The sequence below is a fragment of the Talpa europaea genome (genome assembly GCF_964194135.1).
Source record: "Talpa europaea genome assembly, chromosome: 9".
Classification (NCBI taxonomy): domain Eukaryota; kingdom Metazoa; phylum Chordata; class Mammalia; order Eulipotyphla; family Talpidae; genus Talpa; species Talpa europaea.
Window position 1 is genome coordinate 6,808,671 of NC_140076.1, and position 20,044 is coordinate 6,828,714.

At 53.8% G+C, this 20,044-nt stretch overlaps 1 protein-coding gene across 1 annotated transcript in view; it reads left to right on the forward strand.

Annotated features, from left to right (window-relative positions):
• PRDM2 (PR/SET domain 2) overlaps positions 1–20,044 on the forward strand; it is a gene marked incomplete at both ends in the record, with an annotated part of 90,446 nt that overhangs the window by 58,612 nt on the left and 11,790 nt on the right. Inside the window, 2 exon segments of the mRNA XM_084244079.1 lie at positions 1,141–1,251; positions 5,354–9,725. Of these exon segments, the coding sequence (XP_084100205.1) occupies positions 1,141–1,251; positions 5,354–9,725 (4,483 nt within the window).

Consider the following 20,044-nt stretch of genomic DNA (forward strand, 5'->3'; position numbering starts at 1 on the left):
TGAGGAATTAGAGATTTAAAATGGTATTTTGGGAATTTGCTTTTTAAGACCAACGGATTAAATGACTGGTTATTAAGGAACAAACTTTGTTTTGAGACGACTCGTTTTCCAAAGGGAAGGGAGAGTTCCAGGAGCTCCCGGGCTGGTAGGGCCCGCGGCGCAGAAGGAAGAGTGGGAGCTGGCCTTAATCTGAGAACTGGGAAGCAGAAAGTAGCAAGAATAAGTCCAGCTTCTGAGCAATGGGAAAGAAGGGTTGCAGGTTTGGTGACATCCCAGAGATACGGAGCTTCCGAGCCCTGCGGCCCTGGTGCTCCCCAGCGGGACTGCTCGTCCCGGGGGGGGGGGGGGGGGGGGGGGGTCGTGGGGGCTAGTTCAGGGCTCCAGCTTGTCAGAATGTGTTGCATTTTAATCTTATCTTCTGAGCCCAGTATCGCTTGGAATGCAGTTCGTGTTTCCTGAGTTCCACCTTCCAAGTTGTTAATGGAATATTGACTCGTGCTGGACCCGGAGCCGAGTCCCTCAGGCCCTGAGCGCCGAGCTGGCTGATCGTGAATTATTCATAATTACTCTGCATTTGCTAGTTGAGCCACTGCGCACGTGTGCGCCTCTCAGTGCGGCGGAATCTCTGCTCCTGTTGTTTCATGTTAACAATTACAGATAATCCTGTCGTGACTAAAAGGCCCAGGGCTTTACTGTTAGGTTTTCCTCTAATGTGCTTCTTACAAAGGAGCAGACTTCTACCAGTTCCTTTTTTGTTGGTGTGGTATTGAAACTCATTACCTCATTTTCCTTTGACATCAATATTGTTAACTTTTCTAGAACAGAATGTCAGTACTTTCGATGGTTAATACAGCTGTGCGGGGACCTAATGCCCAGGAGTCTCAAAAATACGGGCTTTTATGGGTTCCTTTTTTCTCTGACGTCACTTAAGAGTCTCCATATTCATCACCCCTCCCTTCAGGAATCTACAGTGATAATTGTCTAGAAATGCAGTTTGCTTTGATTGGGTTAGTAATTCTCTCCTTCAGGAATTCAGGGTGATAGTCAAGTGAATGAATGGGTAGATAAATACAAATAAATAAAAATATATATATATATATATATACACACACACATACATATCTCCCCATTATGTTTCAGGGAAGAAAAAATCCCAGGAAAATAAAAGCAAAGGAAACAAAACGGAAGATTCACAGCTGAAGACAAGTGAGCCCGATTCCACCTCTGCAAATATGAGAGATTCTGCGGAAGGTGAGCTGGGAGGTGGGGCCTGTGTGACTCCAGCGTCACCACTAGCTTGGACCCTGTGCCTCCTGGGGGCGTCGCGGGAGTCGTCGGCCAGGTGGGCGCGGAGGCTGCCTAAATGAGCTCTGCTGGCTGCCCCAGCCCTCCTCACTTTCAGAGAAAGTTAATATTTCTTCTTTGTTAAAAATGAAGTTACTGTCTGGTTAAACTAAAATGAAGCATACTATATGATCATATTTATAAATAATTTATAAAGTTCAGAATCATCAAAGTCAGATTGACAGGCTATGAGGAGGCCTCTGGGGTGCAGGTACTAGTCCGCTCGTGATCTGTGGGGGGATATTTGCTTTTTGAGCATTACTTATGAACATTTTATCTTTCTAAATTCTTAGAATTCATATACCTTTTAGAAAAGTGTGCACTTCATGTATGTTTGCACTTCGGTTAAAAATTTACTTAGAAATATCAAGTAGCTTTGATTTTATATATCAGAATGAAAAGTATTTGATTTTATAATTTAAATTCCTATTTTATCTTGCCCTGCACCTCCCTTCCCCCGCCCCCACAGTTTTCTTTACAGTCTTTTCTGAGGATTCATTTGCTGGGCCCCTCCTGATGCGAGAAGTCCCAGAGAGACATGGATTGTGTGCCCACTGCAGCTGAGCGCCATATTGAGAGTCGCTGTTAGACATGAGGGGCCTGTGTCCTGATGTGTTCTGTGGCACATTTACTCAGAGACCCAAGCTTGCTCAAGAGGTGTCCATAGTGACCCAGATAGGCAAGTTTCAAAATACAGGCTTGTGACTCTTAAGAAACATTTGTAAGGGCGAAAACCCAACAAAATATTTTGTGTCTTTAAAACCAGTTCTCTCAGCACTGCTTGTGGTGATAGCGTTCACGAGGCACTGCAGATACATGGGCATTTTATGAAGCCAAGAACCTTATAAAACTAAGTCCTGTCTGCTGACAGCAGATTTGCTAAGTAAGACATGTTTCACCATCAACAACAGATACACTCAAGAACCTCCTACCTGTCGTGGCAGAATTAAAAAAAGAAATGGGTCCAGCAGCTCCCTGTCCTCTTGGTGATTCAAGACAGGTGGTGCTGTCGTCCTCCGCAGGCGTCTGCATGTACTGGGCAGACCCTCCAGCGTCTTCCTGGTGTCCCCCAAACCTTCCTTTATGTAGAACTCACCAAGTGGGGGACACGCATGCATGTGGGTCTTTCTAGTTCGCTCATTCAGTAGAGTGGTATGTTTTGGTTCCTGTTTGGACAGTTTGACGTCTGGAACTGTTTACCAGTCACAGGAAAAGATACTCTTTCCTCTCCCCCCTCCCCCCATTAAAAGAAGCCACAGATGTTTGCTAAAAATGAAATCTGTAAAGAAATTTAAGATCCATAGTGATGCTATTTTCATTTTCTGTTCTCTTGACTTTTTTTTTTTTTTTTTTAAAGTAATGTGCTGGGTCTTTGTTGAAGATGTATTTGGAAAGAGAGTTGACTCCTAGTTTGAAGGATGTCACCACCCCCAAATAACTGGTTTCCCAGTCTGTAGTGTAGCCTTGGAATTTATGAAATTTATCTAGGGGGAAAGGAGACTGGTTTCTATCTAGACGGAAACTTCGTTGCTGATAAATGTGGGCGATGAGTAAAAGTAAAGCAACTTCCTCAGAGACAGCAAGCAGGCTCTGCCACGGCCCTTGAGCCTGCGGTGATACCTTGCCTTTGCGGAGCTTGGGCCAGGTGGCCTTTGTAACTCCTCCTCCGCCTCCTGGTGCCCAGTCACCAGGCCTGTTAACAGACCTCTGCTGTCTCCTTCGTCTGGCGGCTTCTCCCGGACCCGACTGCTGCTTTTCATTTCCATCTCTGTGGGCAGCCAGCCTCTCCCTCCCAATACTCTGCATCCACATTGGTCTTCGCCTCTTGTCATGTCTTCCTCCCAACCCCTTCATCCACACTGCAGCCAGCTCCCCCAAATAGCTCTCTCCTGCTTGACAAGGCCTTAGTGGATCCCCACACTGCCCAGGTGAGCCTGGACTAGTTTAGAATGTGCTGCATATTTTGATTCCTCCCTGTTTGCCTTTCCACTTTCTGTCCTGGCCTTCAGATTCAGCCTGCTCAGTCCTTTCTCTGTGAAGCCATCCCTGATGAACTGTGTGCTATTAGATGTGCCCCCTCTGTGCTTCCACAGAAGAACCAATAATTTTTTTGCTTGCATGTGTTGCAGTGAGACCAAGGAACTTGCACAAGGCTAAGGAACTTGACAGCACTCTTTGTTCGGTGGGATGGGAGTGAGGTGGGGGTTGGGACAGGAGAGGTCAGCAGCTCTGCCTTTGCTGCAGAGCTTCTCCTCTGTCTTCAGGAGTCTGCAGGGAAAAGACCTGGTTCGCCGGAGACAGTGGTGACTGGCCTGTGCCAGCTCTTGCCTTGGAGCCCCTGCCGTCTCTGTGCTTCCCTCCAGCCACAACCCCATTCCTCTGCTTTCCTTCATAGTAAAACTTGAGTGGCTTATGGTTTCCCTGTCTCCCCTCCTGTTCTCTTAGGTGCGCTCAGGCCCTCGTCCTCACTGTTCACTCAGACTGTCATCGGCCCCCTTGGTATTAGGACGTTCAGTTCTGGGCCCATCTTCCAAGCGTGTCCGCTGAAGTTGTCCTTGCTTAGGAAGCTGGGGTGGCCACTCTCAGGGCTCTGCAGAGGCCTCACTGGCCTCTGAGCACCGGCGTGGTCTGCAGTCCTCCCGCCTTCTGTCTGCATCCGCTCTTGAGGCGAGTTTCTCTGGTCCCGGGCTGTAAATGCCACTTCTCGTCTGAGGACTCGTGCCCTTCTTGGAACTCGAGTCTTTGCTTTGCTATCGGTCGCGAATACCTCAAACCTCAGCACATCCAGAGAAAACCCTTAGCTCCCCTGTAGCACCCACTGCTGGGCCCTCTTTCCCTCAGTCCCCCGCAGTTCAGTCAGCAGGATCACCGCAGTTGCTCTGAGCCTCCCTGACCACAACCCGTCAGCACGCGGGTCCTGTCAGCTTCATCTCTGAAAGTGCCCAGGCTCCCCACCTCCCCCACACCACCTTCGTCTCTACTGTGCCCTTTTGGAGGGCACAGGGTGCCCCTCTCTTGCCTCACAGCCTCCACCTTGTCCACTTAGTGTTTTCTGTCTTCCTCACAGCAGCTGTGATTCTCTTGACTGCAAGTAGGTCATACCCAGTTTCTGTGTTAGAATTTTCCAATAGTTCCGTGTTTCACTCAGAGCAAAGGCCAACGCCTTAGGTCCTATGAGAGTTGGCCTCTGGCTTTCTGATCTCATTCCTATCTCCTTCCTCCCTCCCCCTGTGACCCCAGCATCCCCCCAGGCTTCTCAGCTCCCGAACACATGTTTTTACTCACAGCTCGTGCACCTGCCGTTCCCTCCTCCAGGATGGCTCCCACCCTAGGTATTTGCATGACTTATCTTTAGGTCTCTGCTCCAGTGTCACCAGTGACGCTTCCCTGACCACATGGCCACTGGCTACCTCGGCTTAGCGTGGCTGGGCTTACCTTGGGTGGGTGTAGAAACTCAGAAGTGACTTCAGATTTTACTTGAGAGAATTCTGATTACCTGATTCTGGAAGGTGTTCTAGCTTCTAAATATTTAGTTTCAGGAAGGAGGGAGTCATTCTGTTCAGAGCAGACTTGCCTGACTCTGACTTGGCTGAGCACTTAGCCGTGTTCTCGCTGCAGTTGGAGTCACTTGATACTGCAATTCACAGCCAGTTTCCCGAGCTTCAGTGTCAGCTGTTCCAGCGCAGTCCCAGGCCCCGTCCTCTGTGCACAGTACATACTTACATACGCGTGCCGCTCCACACCGGAAAGGGGGGCAGTGTGTGGCTGGCTTTGTGCTGTGTATCCTCACTGTCAGCGTGGCGCCTGCGACGTAGCTGCTGCCCTGTATTTGTTGAGTGACTGAGGTGGATGCCTATCCCATACTCTATAAGGGAGAAGGTGGAGTTACTGTTGCCCCTGCTCTCCTCACACATTGTAGCTGGTAGGAGAAGTCCCTTAGAGACCAGCCGCGGCCTCTCAGTGGCTGGTGTCCGCCTCACCGCCGTGCCTCTGCTTCCTGTGCTTCCAGGTCCTAAAGAAGAGGACGAGAAGCCTGCAGTGGCCGCCACCGAGCAGACAGCTCCCCCGCAGGCGGCGGTCAGTCGGGATGCGCTTCCGGAACCGGTGATCTCTCCTCCCGCCTGCGAGCCTCAGACGGAGCCAGGTGAGACGCGCGAGGCCACAGGCTGTGAGACCAATGACTTGGAGGAGGAGGACGAGGACGACGAGGAGGACGACGAGGACTTGGAGGAGGAGGGGGAGGAGGACCCTGAGCTGCCGCGGGACGGCTCCGAGAGGGAGCCCGAGATTCGGTGCGACGAGCAGCTGGAGGATTTACTAGAAGAACCAAAAGATACTTCAGAAGAAACTCTAGAAGACTCCGCAGACGTAGCACCGGTTGCCACCACCCCCACAACGAAAGAAGAGGCCAATGGCGACGTCTTTGAGGCGTTCATGTTCCCGTGTCAGCACTGCGAGAGGAAGTTCACCACCAAGCAGGGGCTGGAGCGCCACATGCACATCCACATGTCCTCCGTCAACCACGCCTTCAAGTGCAAGTACTGCGGGAAGGCCTTCGGCACGCAGATCAACAGGCGCAGGCACGAGCGCCGCCACGAGGCGGGACTGAAACGGAAGCCCAGCCTGGCGCTGCCGTCCCCGGAGGACCCAGCGGACGGCCAGGTGTCAGGCGACAGCGCCGCCCCCAGGGCCGACTCGAACCCTCCCGGTCTTGGGCAAGACTGTCTGATCTTGAATTCCGAGAAAGCTGCCCAAGAAACAGTAAATTCTTCTGTTGTGGAAGAGAATGGAGACGTGAAAGAGCTTCATCCGTGCAAATACTGCAAAAAGGTGTTTGGGACTCATACTAACATGAGGCGGCACCAGCGGCGTGTTCACGAGCGCCACCTGATCCCCAAGGGCGTCCGGCGGAAAGGAGGCCTGGAAGAGCCGCAGCCCCCCGCGGAGCAGGCCCAGCCCGCCCAGAGCGTCTACGTCCCCAGCACGGAGCCGGAGGAGGAGGGGGAGGCCGACGACGTGTACATCATGGACATTTCTAGCAATATCTCCGAGAACCTCAATTACTACATCGATGGTAAAATTCAGACCAGCAGCAGCACTAGTAACTGTGACGTGATTGAGATGGAGTCCGGCTCAGCAGACCTGTACGGCATCAACTGCTTGCTTGCTCCAGTCACAGTGGCGATAACGCAGAATCTGAAGACCCCTCAGGTCCCTGCAGCAGATGACCCTCCGAAAGAACCTTCCGGCAGCACAAACCCTGAGTCCAAGAAGCGGAGAACTGCCAGTCCTCCTGCGTTACCCCAAATCAAAGCTGAAGCAGAGTCAGAGCCCACAGGGGCGCCCTCGTGTTCCTTAAGCCTGCCTCTGACCCTGTCCACCATGGAGGCGGTGTCTGCCCACAAAGAGAAAGGTGTGCATTTGTCATCGAAGCTCAAACAACTTCTGCAGACCCAGGACAAGCTGCCTCCTCCCGCGGGCATCTCTGCAACAGAGGTGCCCAAGTTGGGCCCGGTGTGTGTGTCAGCACCCGCCTCCATGCTGCCCGTCACCTCCAGTAGGTTCAAACGGCGGACCAGCTCTCCCCCCAGCTCGCCACAGCACAGCCCTGCCCTGCGAGACTTTGGAAAGCAAAGCGATGGAAAAACAGTGTGGACCGATGCAGTGCTGAGCTCCAAAAAACCCAAATTAGAAAGTCATAGCAGCTCGCCAGCGTGGAGTTTGTCTGGGAGAGAAGACTCGAGAGAAACTGTGAGTCCACCCTGCTTTGATGACTATAAAGTCTCTAAGGAGTGGGCGGGTGGTCCTCCTTTTAGCAATGTGTGCAACCAGCAGCCCCTGGACCTATCCAGCGGGGTGAAGCAGAAGGCTGAGGGGGCAGGCAAGACTCCGGTCCACTGGGAGTCTGTGCTGGATCTCAGTGTGCATAAAAAGCCTTGTGGCGACTCTGAAGGGAAGGAAGTCAAGGAAAACCACGTGATGCCGCCGGCCTGCAGTGGCGTCAAGAAAAAGAAACCGACCACCTGCATGCTGCAGAAGGTTCTTCTCAATGAGTACAACGGCATCGATTTACCTGCAGAAAATTCTCCAGATGTGCCCAGCAGCCCGAGTCCTTGTAAATCCCCAGACCCCCAGCCGGGTCCTGAGCGTGGGCCCGACGCCAGTTTACCTGCCTCCGCTGCAGCCGAGTCCCCGCCAGATGCTGCCCCGTCCTCCCCCGCCCTCCAGACATCTTCCCTCTCCTCCGGGCAGCTGCCTCCTCTCTTGACCCCCACGAAGCCCCCCTCGCCCCCGCCTTGCCCTCCCGTGTTGACTGTCGCCACGCCCCCCCCTCCTCTCCTCCCTACTGTGCCTCTCCCGGCCCCCTCTCCCCGCACCTCCCCCCGCCCCTGCCCCTCCCCCCTCTCCAACGCCGCTGCGCAGTCCCCACTGCCGATCCTGTCGCCCACGGTGTCCCCCTCCCCGTCCCCCATTCCTTCTGTGGAGCCCCTCGCCTCCGCCGGGTCCCCCGGGCCCCCCACGCTCTCTTCCTCCTCCTCGTCCTCCGCCTTCTCCTCCTCCTCCTCCTCCCCGTCGCCCCCTCCTCTCTCCGCAGTGTCCTCTGTGGTGTCCTCTGGGGACAATCTGGAAGCTTCTCTCCCCGTGATCGCTTTCAAGCAGGAGGACTTAGAGGGTGAGGGCCCGAAGCCCAGGGAAGAAGGCCAGTCTGTCGTCGAGCAGGACATCGGCCCGGAGACATTCAACAAGAACTTTGTCTGCAATGTCTGTGAATCACCTTTTCTTTCCATTAAAGATCTCACCAAACATTTATCTGTTCATGCTGAGGAATGGCCCTTCAAATGTGAATTTTGTGTGCAGCTTTTTAAGGCTAAGACTGCTTTATCCGAACATCGCTTTTTACTTCATGGAGTTGGGAATATCTTTGTGTGTTCAGTTTGTAAAAAAGAATTTGCTTTTCTGTGCAATTTGCAGCAGCACCAGCGAGATCTGCACCCGGATAAGGTATGCACACACCATGAGTTTGAAAGTGGCACCCTGCGGCCCCAGAACTTCACTGACCCCAGCAAGGCCCATGCGGAGCATGTGCAGAGCCTGCCCGGAGAGCCTCTGGAAACTTCGAAGGAAGAGGAGGAGTTAAACGACTCCTCTGAAGAGCTGTACACCACCATAAAAATCATGGCCTCTGGAGTGAAGACGAAAGATCCAGATGTTCGGCTGGGCCTCAATCAGCATTACCCGAGCTTTAAACCACCTCCATTTCAGTACCACCACCGAAACCCCATGGGTATCGGCGTGACGGCCACAAATTTCACCACCCACAATATTCCCCAGACCTTCACCACTGCCATTCGCTGCACCAAGTGTGGGAAGGGCGTGGACAACATGCCTGAGCTGCACAAGCACATCCTGGCTTGCGCGTCGGCCAGCGACAAGAAGCGGTACACCCCCAAGAAGAACCCGGTGCCGCTGAAGCAGACCGTGCAGCCCAGGAACGGGGTGGTGGTCTTGGAGACCGCTGGGAAAAACGCCTTCCGCCGCATGGGGCAGCCCAAGCGACTGAACTTCAGCGTGGAGCTCAGCAAGATGTCGTCGAACAAGCTCAAACTAAACGCGTTGAAGAAAAAAAATCAGCTTGTCCAGAAGGCGATCCTTCAGAAGAACAAATCTGCCAGGCAGAAGGCCGATTTCAAGGCCGCGGCCTCGGCGTCCTCGCACGTCTGCCCCTACTGCAGCAGAGAGTTCACCTACATCGGCAGTCTGAACAAGCACGCCGCCTTCAGCTGCCCCAAGAAGCCCCTTTCTCCTTCCAAAAAAAAAGTGTCTCATTCGTCCAAGAAAGGCGGACATGCGTCACCTGCAAGCAGTGACAAAAACAGCAGCAGCAGCCGCCGCCGGACCGCGGACGCGGAGATTAAAATGCAGAGCACGCAGGCCCCTCTGGGCAAGACTCGCGCCCGCAGCTCCGGGCCTGCACCTGCCCCCCTGCCCACCTCGGCCTTCAGGTCCAAGCAGAATGTTAAATTTGCCGCTTCGGTAAAGGCCAAAAAACCAAGCTCCTCCTTAAGGAACTCGAGCCCCATCAGAATGGCCAAAATAACGCACGTCGAGGGGAAGAAACCCAAAGCTGTGGCCAAGAACCATTCCGCTCAGCTCTCGAGCAAGACGTCCCGGAGCCTGCACGTGAGGGTGCAGAAGAGCAAAGCCGTCTTACAGAGCAAGTCTGCCTTGGCCAACAAGAAAAGAACAGACCGGTTCAATGTAAAATCTAGAGAGCGGAGTGGGGGGCCCGTCACCCGCAGCCTGCAGCTGGCAGCCGCTGCCGACCCGAGCGAGAGCAGGCGGGAAGACAGCAGTGGCAGGCAGGAGCTGAAGGACTTCAGGTAAGCGCTGCCTCCAGGGCCCAGGAGTTCGGAGCTCAAGAGCCGGGGGCGGGGGACGAGAGGAGCGGGGAGAAGGTGGAGGCAGGAGGCCGTCCGCTTCACTTGGCTTTCCCCCCTTTTCCCTGTGTAACCGGCCTGAGCCGTGGCAGGAGGTTGCTTGAGGTGTAGGCCTGAGGAAGGGGCCGGGCTTTGGCTGCCGTAAAGATGAACGCTCAGCTTCTGTCTCAGACCCAGGACTCGCCAAGGGGCACCGTTTCTTTGCATAGGGCCAGGTGTGACTTGAATTTGAAACCATGGACGAGCTCTCAAAAGTACCCACTTAGGAAAAGATGAAATTCACTCAGACTTCCTTCATCCTCATGGCACTTGTGTCATTTCCAGCTCACAGATCATTTCTTCCGCTAAGACCATCCCTGAGTTCATTAAGACCATACTGCACTCCTGCTTGAGCGCTGTGACCTCAGCACAGTTTAGAAGTGACTGAGCATACCGCGATTGCGCCTGCTTTCCTTGTCACACTCGCCTCACTGGCTGAAACCAAACCAAACGCCATATTCCCTTTCAGATGCCTTACCCCTGTCCCTCCAGTCTCGGCGGTAGGGGGACCAGCCAGCTTCTGGGGCAGAGGAGCGGGAGGGAGGGCTCGGAGCCCCGGGAGGCCGGGCCGCTGTGGCCAGGGCGAGTCGGCCTCTCCCGCCAGTGCCTTTGATTCCCCAGCAGTGATAGAAGAATTCGCCTTAGGTGTGGGGTGCTGTTACTGCTGGAGTCGGTGCGCTCCCTAGAGGAGGAGCTGTTCTTGGTGACAGATGGCAGCCCTTGGGTAGTAGTGAAATTCCTCCATCGACTCCTCAGACTTCCTAGGTCGCTTCTGTGGTTGGAGTTGCTGTGCGCCCCCGGGAGTCCTGCTACTTCCTCGGTGATGCCCACTGGTCTCACCTATGGAATTAGTCGTCAGCTAGAATTCCTGCAAGGTAATTTATGATCTGGGCTGCTCGTAGGGAGCGGCCTGATCTGAGGCTCTCTTGGCAATAACTTTCTGTGTCTGGAATCCTTTGGTGTTTGAAGAAGAGCGTGTCAGAGTCCGCGTGCCCGGGAGGACCGTTAGCCTTGACAGGGACAAGGTAGCACTTGGTACTGGTGCCTCCAGTTGGGGCCGGAGAGCAATGAAGAGAAAAATCATGAGCCAAGGCTGGCTGGAATGGTCTGCTGTGGGAATAATTTGTAAATGTCTTCAGTGAGTTGCTGTAGCTCTTGTCAGGGGCTGGTCTGGGCCATGCATCTACATAGGTAGCTTCTGGAAGCCTGTTCTCCCCGTGAGAAGTAGCAGCTGGTGTCAGCTGTCAGGGCTGCGGCCTGTAGTGGGCACCCGTGTGCCTGTCCGTGCCCACAGTGGCTGGACAATCTAGATTGGAGGGCATTTCCAGTTGCTTCTCAATTACAGAATCACTGGCCCACGGGCCGTTAAATGCCTTCTGCCCACCCCTCCCCGCATCATGAACTCCTGCCTGCGGTTGACGCTTTAGAATGGACTTTGTGTGTCCGCTCTCGTCTCCGATAGTCTCTGAGAGACTCACTTATTTGGGTCTGGGTCCCATTTAGACAGTTTGAGGGTAAAGTTGGTATCAAAAATTAAGTACTTCTGTGAGAGAGAAGCTCCCAGCGGCCACACGTTTACGAAGTCCGTTAGCCTCTTCCTCATCTCATCCAGTGCTTTTTGACGACGCAAAGGACCAGTGTGCCTAATAAAATCGTTCTCTCGTCTTTGTTTTGGTTAATTTTAATTATTTGGCTTTGTGTGATGGTGAGTAGAGTGTTGCTTTGCTGGAATGAAATTTGGCATCAAAGGAAACAGAAGAATCAGGCAAGCAGGCCTTGGTGGTGTTGGGCTGGCAGAGGTGGCGGGAACGCCCCCGAGGGAGGTGTGCATCACGTAGGGTCGGTCACCTACAAGTGACCCTGATCTTGTGGAGTGTGTGTATATCTACATCGAAAGCCAAATATCATTTGGCTTTCGATATTTGTATAAACGGAGCATGATATTTTGTTTCTAGACCCGAGAGTAGGCATTTCTTCAGAGTTCGTTGTGGTTTTCTTAGCCCCTTGTAATGAATCGGGTGTGAAGCCAGGAGGCCTGACCTCAGCCAGGGAAACCACGCAGTGTCTGCCCACGGAGCGTGTGGGGAGCGGGGGCTCTCCTCCCTGCGCCCTTGCTGTCTGCTGCTTGTCAGTTTCACCCAGGGGCGACTTCTGGCGGAGTCTGCAGATGCGCTCGCTCTCGGTGTGTCACCTCACGTGTCTTGTGGCGGATTCTCGGGCCAGGCAGCGCCTTTGCTGTGTCTCTCTGCCGCGCTGTGATGAGGAGCTTGTCCTCGACACTCAGACATGGAATGCCAGACACATTTGGGTGCCAGTGAGGACGCCACACTTCTCTAGTACATGCTTGCAGCCAGCTGTGTGGGTGACGTCAGTTTCCCCTGGGGCGCCCGGGGCTCAGAATTTGCTGGTCAGGCATTTCCTGGAGCACGCACTCCGGTGCCCAGGCGGAGCGGAAAGCGTGGGCCCTCCAGCGCCTTTCTGAGGGCTGAGGAACCAGAGCCACCTGGCCTGGCTCCCAGCCCCAGCCCGGGCTGTGCTGCTCTGCTCCAGGGCCCAGGACGGTGGAGCCTGTTTGTGGCCCGCGGGGCTGAGCTGAGGTCTGGGGCTGAGCTGAGGTCTGGGGCTGAGCGCTCACCCCCCGGGGCGGGAGGACAGGACCGCTCTCCACTCCCTTTTATCCTCTCTGGCTTGTAAGCTCCAAGGTGTTTCCACATCCTGCAGTGCCTCCTTTCACATGCTTTGGGGTTGGGCCTCTTCCTTTGGGGTTTTCTTTTTTTTTCTTTTCACTGCTGCAGTCCCACCGCAGCCGGTCAGTGACACTTAAAGATGAAGACGCAGCGTGCGTTTCCAGACTGAGTTTTCCCGTTTCCATGAATTGATTTTAAAAACAGTGATGCTAGTTGCCCTGGCTCCTCCTCCGCCCCGTTAGCGCCAGGGGTGGCGCGCCCCAGGCTCGGGAGTGGGGCCGCGTTCTACGGGCCTCACGGTCATTCCGTTGCTGTCTCAGTGACGTTCGTCTTCTGGTCGACTCACCTTTTCTTTCACATGGTCAGTTCATGTACAGTTGTGTTATGTTGTCATTTATCTTCAGTTTTCTTATTTTCTAGGAACTTCCTGTAGAAAAGCCCCCAAACAAAACAGCCCTTAATTGACTAAACACAGATCTTGCATGCGCAACTTAGGATAAGCACTACGGCAAAGGACACGCAGTCTGCCAAGCTTGCAGGACCAGTCGAAGCTGACTCAAAACCCTTACACAGCCGCTCGCCCCGGTTAGAGCCAGGCACCTGCTCCCCGCCGGTGCCTGCCACACGTGCTGGGCTCCCGGGACCGAGCTCCAAAGAGGAGGGCACTGGCTGGTCGTCACGGCACCGGTAACTCAGACCCGAGTGTGGCCTTTGTTTTTGGCAATGGCAGAGAGAGGAATGATTTGAACTTAACCTTGCAAAGCAAGTTCTGTTTTATCCGTAGTTTGTTGTAGATTTCAGGGATGACAAATTTTGATGCACTCGTTTTAAAAATGTCTTGGTCACACACCAGCTCTTGATGCCTTTCTTTTAAATTAATTGTAGACAGAGAGAGAGAGGCATGTAGCTTCTCTCTTAGCCTGTTTTTGTTTTTTATCACAAGCAGATTGCCAGCATAATGGAGAGGAAACCAGGTTGGATATGGCCCTTTGTTTTTTTAAGGCTGCCTCCAGTGTCACGTTAAATAGCCAAATGGACATTGTCCTCTCAGGTCATTATCTGGCACTAATTTATAACTCCCGTATTATTGAGACTATGTAGCAATCCGCCAGTGCCCCGGATGCATCACAGACCTGTAGAGATGTGTCTACACGTAAGTATAGATGGATTCACATCCCAGGGTTCACACATCAGTGTCACAGAGATGAAAAAGCGACAAATTGACCTCTTCCTGAATGTAGAAGTGTCGTTTCTCCATGCATTACATGCCTTCCCCCGAATTAATGACTGAGTTGGTGGAAAATAACTAGGTTTATTCATGGTTTGTTTTTTTTTTTGTTTGTTTGTTTGTTTCTTGTTTTTGTTGGTTTTTTTTTTTTTTTTTTTTTGTTCTCAACTTTAAAAGTAATCTACCTCTTACAATGTGTAGCTGAAGACTTGTTTGGTGAATTTGTGCCACTTTAACCTTTTCACTATCATTCCCATTTTGTTACATTTCTGTTATGGGGACTTTATGTTGGAATATTGTATAAAGCATTTGTAGCAGTTTAAAAATAAAATATTTAAAATTATTTAAATTGTTTTGGACGCTTCAATTGTATTGTATGTGATTCACATCTTACATTTTTTTGTTTGAGTTGTTAATCGGGAGCGTGTGCTTGTATTGAAGTTTGCTGTTAGTTATTTTATTGTTTCCTGTTGGAGAGTGATATAAAAGACTATTCTAATGAAAACATTAAAATTTACAATTTGACACACAAAAGGGGTTGTGCGTTGATTTTAACCAGCGTAGCCTTGAGAGAGGGCGAGAGAGAGGTTCGTGATGGGTAGCCGGGAGTGCTGTCTGCTGCCTTACCCTTCCAGCATGAAATAAATCATTGGAGCTTGTCAGATGTATACAAAATTTTTTTGATGCTTTTATTAGCAAGCACTTAATAACTAGGGGAAATTCAAATGATACGTTTTATATCATTGTAACCAATAAAAACACTTTATAAAGCCTTGTGGAAGGACTGCATTTTGTACAGCATGCGAGCAGAGAGCTCCCCCGCCCTCCCTGCCTCTGCCTGGGCCACCTCTTCCTCCTGCCTCTGCCTGGGCCACCTCTTCCCGGGACTGCTTGGTGTCAACTGTTTCAAACTGCTGGTACCCCCTGGAGCACAGGGGCCCAGGAGCTCCCGGGGGGAGCGTGCTTCGGAAAGCACGAAGTAAAGCTTCCCGGGTGGGGTCTCCGCCTCTCCAGGCTGGCTGCCCACCTGTTCTGGTTTGGGGACTTTGTCCTTAGAGAGATCCTTGAAGAATGAAAGAAATGGCAACATTTGCATTCAGTTTATATGAACTTGCTGCTGGTGGTTTCTTTTTAAGTGGAAAAAACCGGTTGACTATAAGCATCTTCATTGGGACTGACACGGTAGCCCTTGTCCTCGGGCGGGCGGTGCGGCCGAAGGCCCGCGCCTCACACTCCTCACTCGTGTTAGAAAAACCCAGGGCGGAAGCGGCGAGGGGTTGGTGGAGCCGCAAAGTAGCTTTTAGCTGGTGGTTTTACATGCAGTGCCGCGCTGAGGAGGCTTGGGAAGAAGTGGGTTTCGGTGCTGGCCCATCGGCCTGCCTTTTCCCCCACGCCTCAAACCGCCCCCCCACCCCGCTCCGTTACCCCTCCCTGTGCCCCTCCATCCCTCCATCTACCCCTTGGTGCCTCCACCCAGCCTCACCCCCCACCCTACCCCACCCCCAACTCCTCCTTGCTTTCAGGGAACAGGCATCTAACCAGCACCTTCTCTGGTGACTTCGTCTTGGGCGAGTTATTTTACTTTCTGGATCTTAGTTCCCAGTCAGCCCAAAGTGGGGAACGGGTTGGAGGGTCTTTTTCCTCTTAGAAGGTGGCCTCTGGCTCTCACCGCAGCTGGTCACACGTCTGTCCTGTTTGCATGACCGCGTCCCCAGGAAGGACGTGCCCTCTTCAGTCCCTTGTACTCTGTGGAACCAAACATTTAACATTTGTTAAGCAAATGAGCTGGTCTTAGGCCCCTGCTCCCCTCTAGCTGCATCTCACTGGCTGATGACTGACTCCTCTCTAGACTGACCTTCAGTGGGGTTGCAAGTTGCAGCAAGGCCGAACCCCAGCTGTACACCTAGCTCCTTCCTGTTGAAGACCTGTCACAGCTCTGCCAAGTCCGGGTTGTCAGGAAGATGCATCATATGTGAGTGAATATCTGAATGACTGCAGACTTCAAAACTTGGGCTAAAGTGACTTCTAAAATTATAGCTTATTTAATACATTTGATATTTTATTAATGTGAGATTTTATATCAATCTCACTTTGAATAGAGGAACTTGTAGTCATAAAAATTTAAAGGCCAATTTAAAGCCCAAAGTGAGTGGGTAATTGCAATGCCCACGTGTAAAGTCCCCCGAAGATGACGGTCACAGAATAGTCTGCCATTCCTCCCATTTGGGGAGGGCCAGCCACCTGTGGCTGGGGCCTCTTGCGCCCTGGTGCCAAACCTGGCTGCCTCCGGGCGCTGCGCTCAGGAGCATTCTGGTGAAGCGCTCGCTACCGAGGGTGTGGTGAGCTGGGGGCGTGTGGACGGGCCAGCCGTCCTGAGAGAGGGGGGTAAGGCGGGAGAGTGGGGGTCACCTGTCTGTGAGGCGTGTGCTGGGCGCAGATGGCCCCCGTGAGAGCCCCACCCCGGGTCCTGGCCAAGCGGTTTTTCAGCCCTGAGGGCCACACTACCAGCTCCACCCACCGCCAACCTTTCAGTGGGCTCTGCGGGTGGGGTCTGGGGCACTCCCAAGATTATCTGAATTTATGTGGCAGAGAGAATCGCGGTTGTGGGTGGCTCTTAATACTTTAGCGCTTGCCTGTGCTCACTCAGGCCTCAGGCGCCCTGCAGGTTGGCGGTTACCTTCTCCCTCTTCCCAAAGGCTGGGTGCTGAGGAGCACGGGGACCCTGTGGTTTATGGAGAGAAGAGGTGAGTGGCCCAGAGGACAAAGGAACAGCTGGCCTGGCAGTTTCTCCTGTTCACCCTTTATTGCCGGAGGCCAGAACCCCTGTTAGCCCCTCCCTCCTGGTGCTTTGACCTTTTCCCAGGGGAGTGTCTACCCGGCGTGAGAGCCATATTAACCATAAAATTTCTGGGGCCCGAGAACCCTGGTGCCCTTCTCACCCCCGTCTCAGCCCTTGTCCCTCGGGAAAGCCATGTGATAAAATGTAAGGTGAATCTGGGGGCTTCCTGTAGGCTGGGTTTGTGCTGAATGACCTTCAGGTTGAGCCTCTGGATCATTTGCAAGTGGGGAGACACCCTGGGGGGTGTTGCACAGGGCAAACCCCGCCCCCCCCACCCCCACGTCATGGTGGGGCTCTGATTCCCTCCAGGCGGCTCCAGCCTACTGGTCCTTTTATAAAAACCTCCTTTCCTCCCCGTGCAGGACACAGGCCTTACTCCTTCTCTAAGGACTCTTCTGGCACAGCAAGCGGCTGCTTAGGGAGGAGTGGTCCTTTCGAAGACTCATCCCAGGTCAAAGGGGCTGTGTTCCGCCTAGCCAGGCCCCGGGGTCGGGGAGACTGTAGGTCCCTCTGGTTTCTCAACAAAATCCTGCTTCAGGGGAATCAAGCTCATTTTTGCCTCTTCTGATGGTGAAGGTGGATGGAAAAGAACCATTTTAAAGGAGGGGCTGGGGGCTTTGGTGTGTCCTGTGTGCCTTGCATGCCTTGACCTGGGGCATTAGCCCAACATGAAAGTTGACCTGGCCTCGCCCCCCCAACAGTGCTTTATGTGCAAGACAAAGGCCTCCCTTGGTGCCTTACTGAATTCCTCAAGTCTAGGATTAGAACCTGGGGGTGGGGGTAGGGGGTGGGGGGTGTGTGTGTAGGTTTTATTTACTCTGGATTAAGAATCAGAGCTGGGGAAAGCATCACAACTGCATTAAATGACTTGCAGTTGCAAACATTACATTCTGTTGAGTCATAAAAGGGGACTTGGGGAGATGCTACTAACTAGACTGGCTAGACTCTTGGGGTCCCAGGGTTTGTGCCTGCCTGGTTGCTGTCCCACTGCCTCAGAAAGTGATAGAAATTCAGGTGATGTTGCAGAGGGCACAGGCGTCTGACGGGAAAAGTGGCCGAGCCCACGTCCTGCTGAGGGAGGGCCAGCCAGAGTCCATCTTTTGGACATCATTTGATCGGTTATTGAGGTGCGCAGTGAAGGGGAGACATGGGGAGGCACTTGGGTCACAGCCCCAGGTGGATTTTCTGGTCCAGGTTTGTGTTCTGAAGATGTACTTGAGATGATTCCCACTGCAGTGTTTAGACAGGAGCCTACGAGATCATCTCGAATTGTACTTAGATGGAAATTTTAAATGCAAATGCCTTTTAAAAAAAAAAGACCTGGAATTTATTGCACAGGTAAGTTCACATCCAAAGGGGGTTTAGGCCTCGGGGTGCAGATTCAGCGCTTTTTGACTTCAGAAATAGAATTTCAGTATAAAATAAATGCATTTGTTTTCGTCTTTAATCATCTCCAAACATACAGTGTCATATTCTCGGTTGGGGTGACATTTATTTAAAACTCACGTGGATTCAGTTTTCCTCGCAGTAACGTCCTCTCTCCACTTGCTTTTTACAATCACGCGCAATCCCTGCCAGCCCGGCCCGGCAGGAGCCCTTGCAGACGGCGTCTGTCTCCAGGCTGTGGCTGGACTAGTGAGGCGGGCACACTCTCCCGCAGGGATTCAGTTTTCCGCCAGCCATTCAGAAATCGTCTGTAATGGTCAGCCTGGACCACGGAGGCCTCGAGCTGCCGGGCTCTGTCCTGGGGGGTGGCAGCCACCCCCCAAGGCAGGCTGGGAGGAGGGAGCTGGGGGCTGGGGTCCTGACCTTACCTGCCTGGGGCCTGCCAGGGCTTCGTTCACCTGACGCTCTCCCGCCACCTGAGGGAGGTGCTGTTCTTTGTGGATAAGTCACCCGGTCTGAGGAAGGAGACATCACCTGCATTAGTCGCACAGCTCTTAAGTGGGGGCCCCGGACCTCTCTGTCTCATCCAGAGCCTCAAATTCAGTCGAAGCCTCCACCTCACGAGAGCTGGGGTTTCACACTGACGTCCCTGCCCAGAGGGGCTTGGTAGCAGAGGTCAGAAGCCTGGCGGGGCTAAGCGTCGGCCTCGACGCCCGGGCCCGTGTGTGGAGGGCGGGCGCTGCGGCCTGGCCCCGGCCCCCCGGGTGTAGGTGGCTGCGCGGCGCCAGTGCACGCGGCCGCGGCGGTGCCGGCGCTGGTGTTCCCCGGTGCCCAGGAGAAGACCCAGGGAGGGCAAGGCTGGGTTCTGTGGCCCCCTTGGCGGGGCACAGCCCGGATGACGGTGACTGAGGCGCCTTCGGGCAAGTCTGCTGAAGGCGCTGCTCACGCTTTTGCAAAGACTGAAAGGGAAAAAGACCCTCGTGGGCGTGGACAGGCAGCCCTTTCTGTTACCTGGAGAGCGTGGCTTCTACCTCTCGTGAGGGTAGAACTTGAGTTGCTAAATGCTTTCAGGATGCCCCCCACCCCCTGCCCCGAGCTGGGCAGAGCAGGTGAGCGGGGCCTTGGGGCGCGGGCTCCGTCGAGTGTGGGGGCTGCCCCAGCAGGCCCAGGCGTCCCCCTGCAGCTCCAGGCGGCTTGCTGCGCTCACACCAGAGCCAGAGTGAAGGCTCGGGCTCGTGTGCACGAGGGTGTGCGGGGCGGTGGCACAGACCCGGTCAGGGGGCGTGCTGTGGCCTCCCGGCAGGTCGCTGTGGGTGAGGACGCTGGCTCCCGGCCCTGGTGCCTCGTGCTCTCCACCCGCCTGCGAGGCCGCCCTCCCTGCTCTGTTTGTCTGCGTTACGTCTGTTTACTGGATGTCTCCCCTCCTAGAATGAGTGTCCTCCTGGGGCAGGAGCTTGATTTTGTTCATGGCCACAGGTCCAGCATCTGGAATGACTGCCTGGCACGTAGTAGCTGCTCAGTAAATACCGTTGAACAGATAAAATATTCGCATCCTGCCCCTTTCTCGTGCTGGCGACCTGGGCAGGTTCCTTCACCTCTCTGAGCCCCAGTGTCAGTGTTCCTTTCCGTACGATGGCAATCATGACCAGTGTCGCCACAGCGGAGGGTGACATGGGGACCACGGGTAAGCCTGTGGGTCCACCGAGGCACCTGGGAAATGTCAGTTCCCGCCATCACTGCTTCTGCTGAGCCCCGCCCTGAAGCTGCTCAGGGCCCAGTTCCAGGCAGCGCCCGGTGCTCGGAGCTGACGTGCCACAGGCAGCCCTGGCCAGGGCCCGGGTGTTGGGGGCTGGGGTCCAGCACCACCTCATCCCCGGCTCGGAGGGATGCTCGCAGGGCCCAGAATTCCTTCTGTTAGCGGCCCCCACCCCGGGACCTTTGCGATGCGGGGGGTCAGGGCTCAGCCAGGTCTGAGCTGCACCCTTTGAAAGAGAACAGGCTGTGGAGCAGCAGGTCACTTTCCAAATCAAGGTAAGAAAAGAGACGGTTTGGAACTTCAAAGCCAAGTACCAATTTTTGAAAG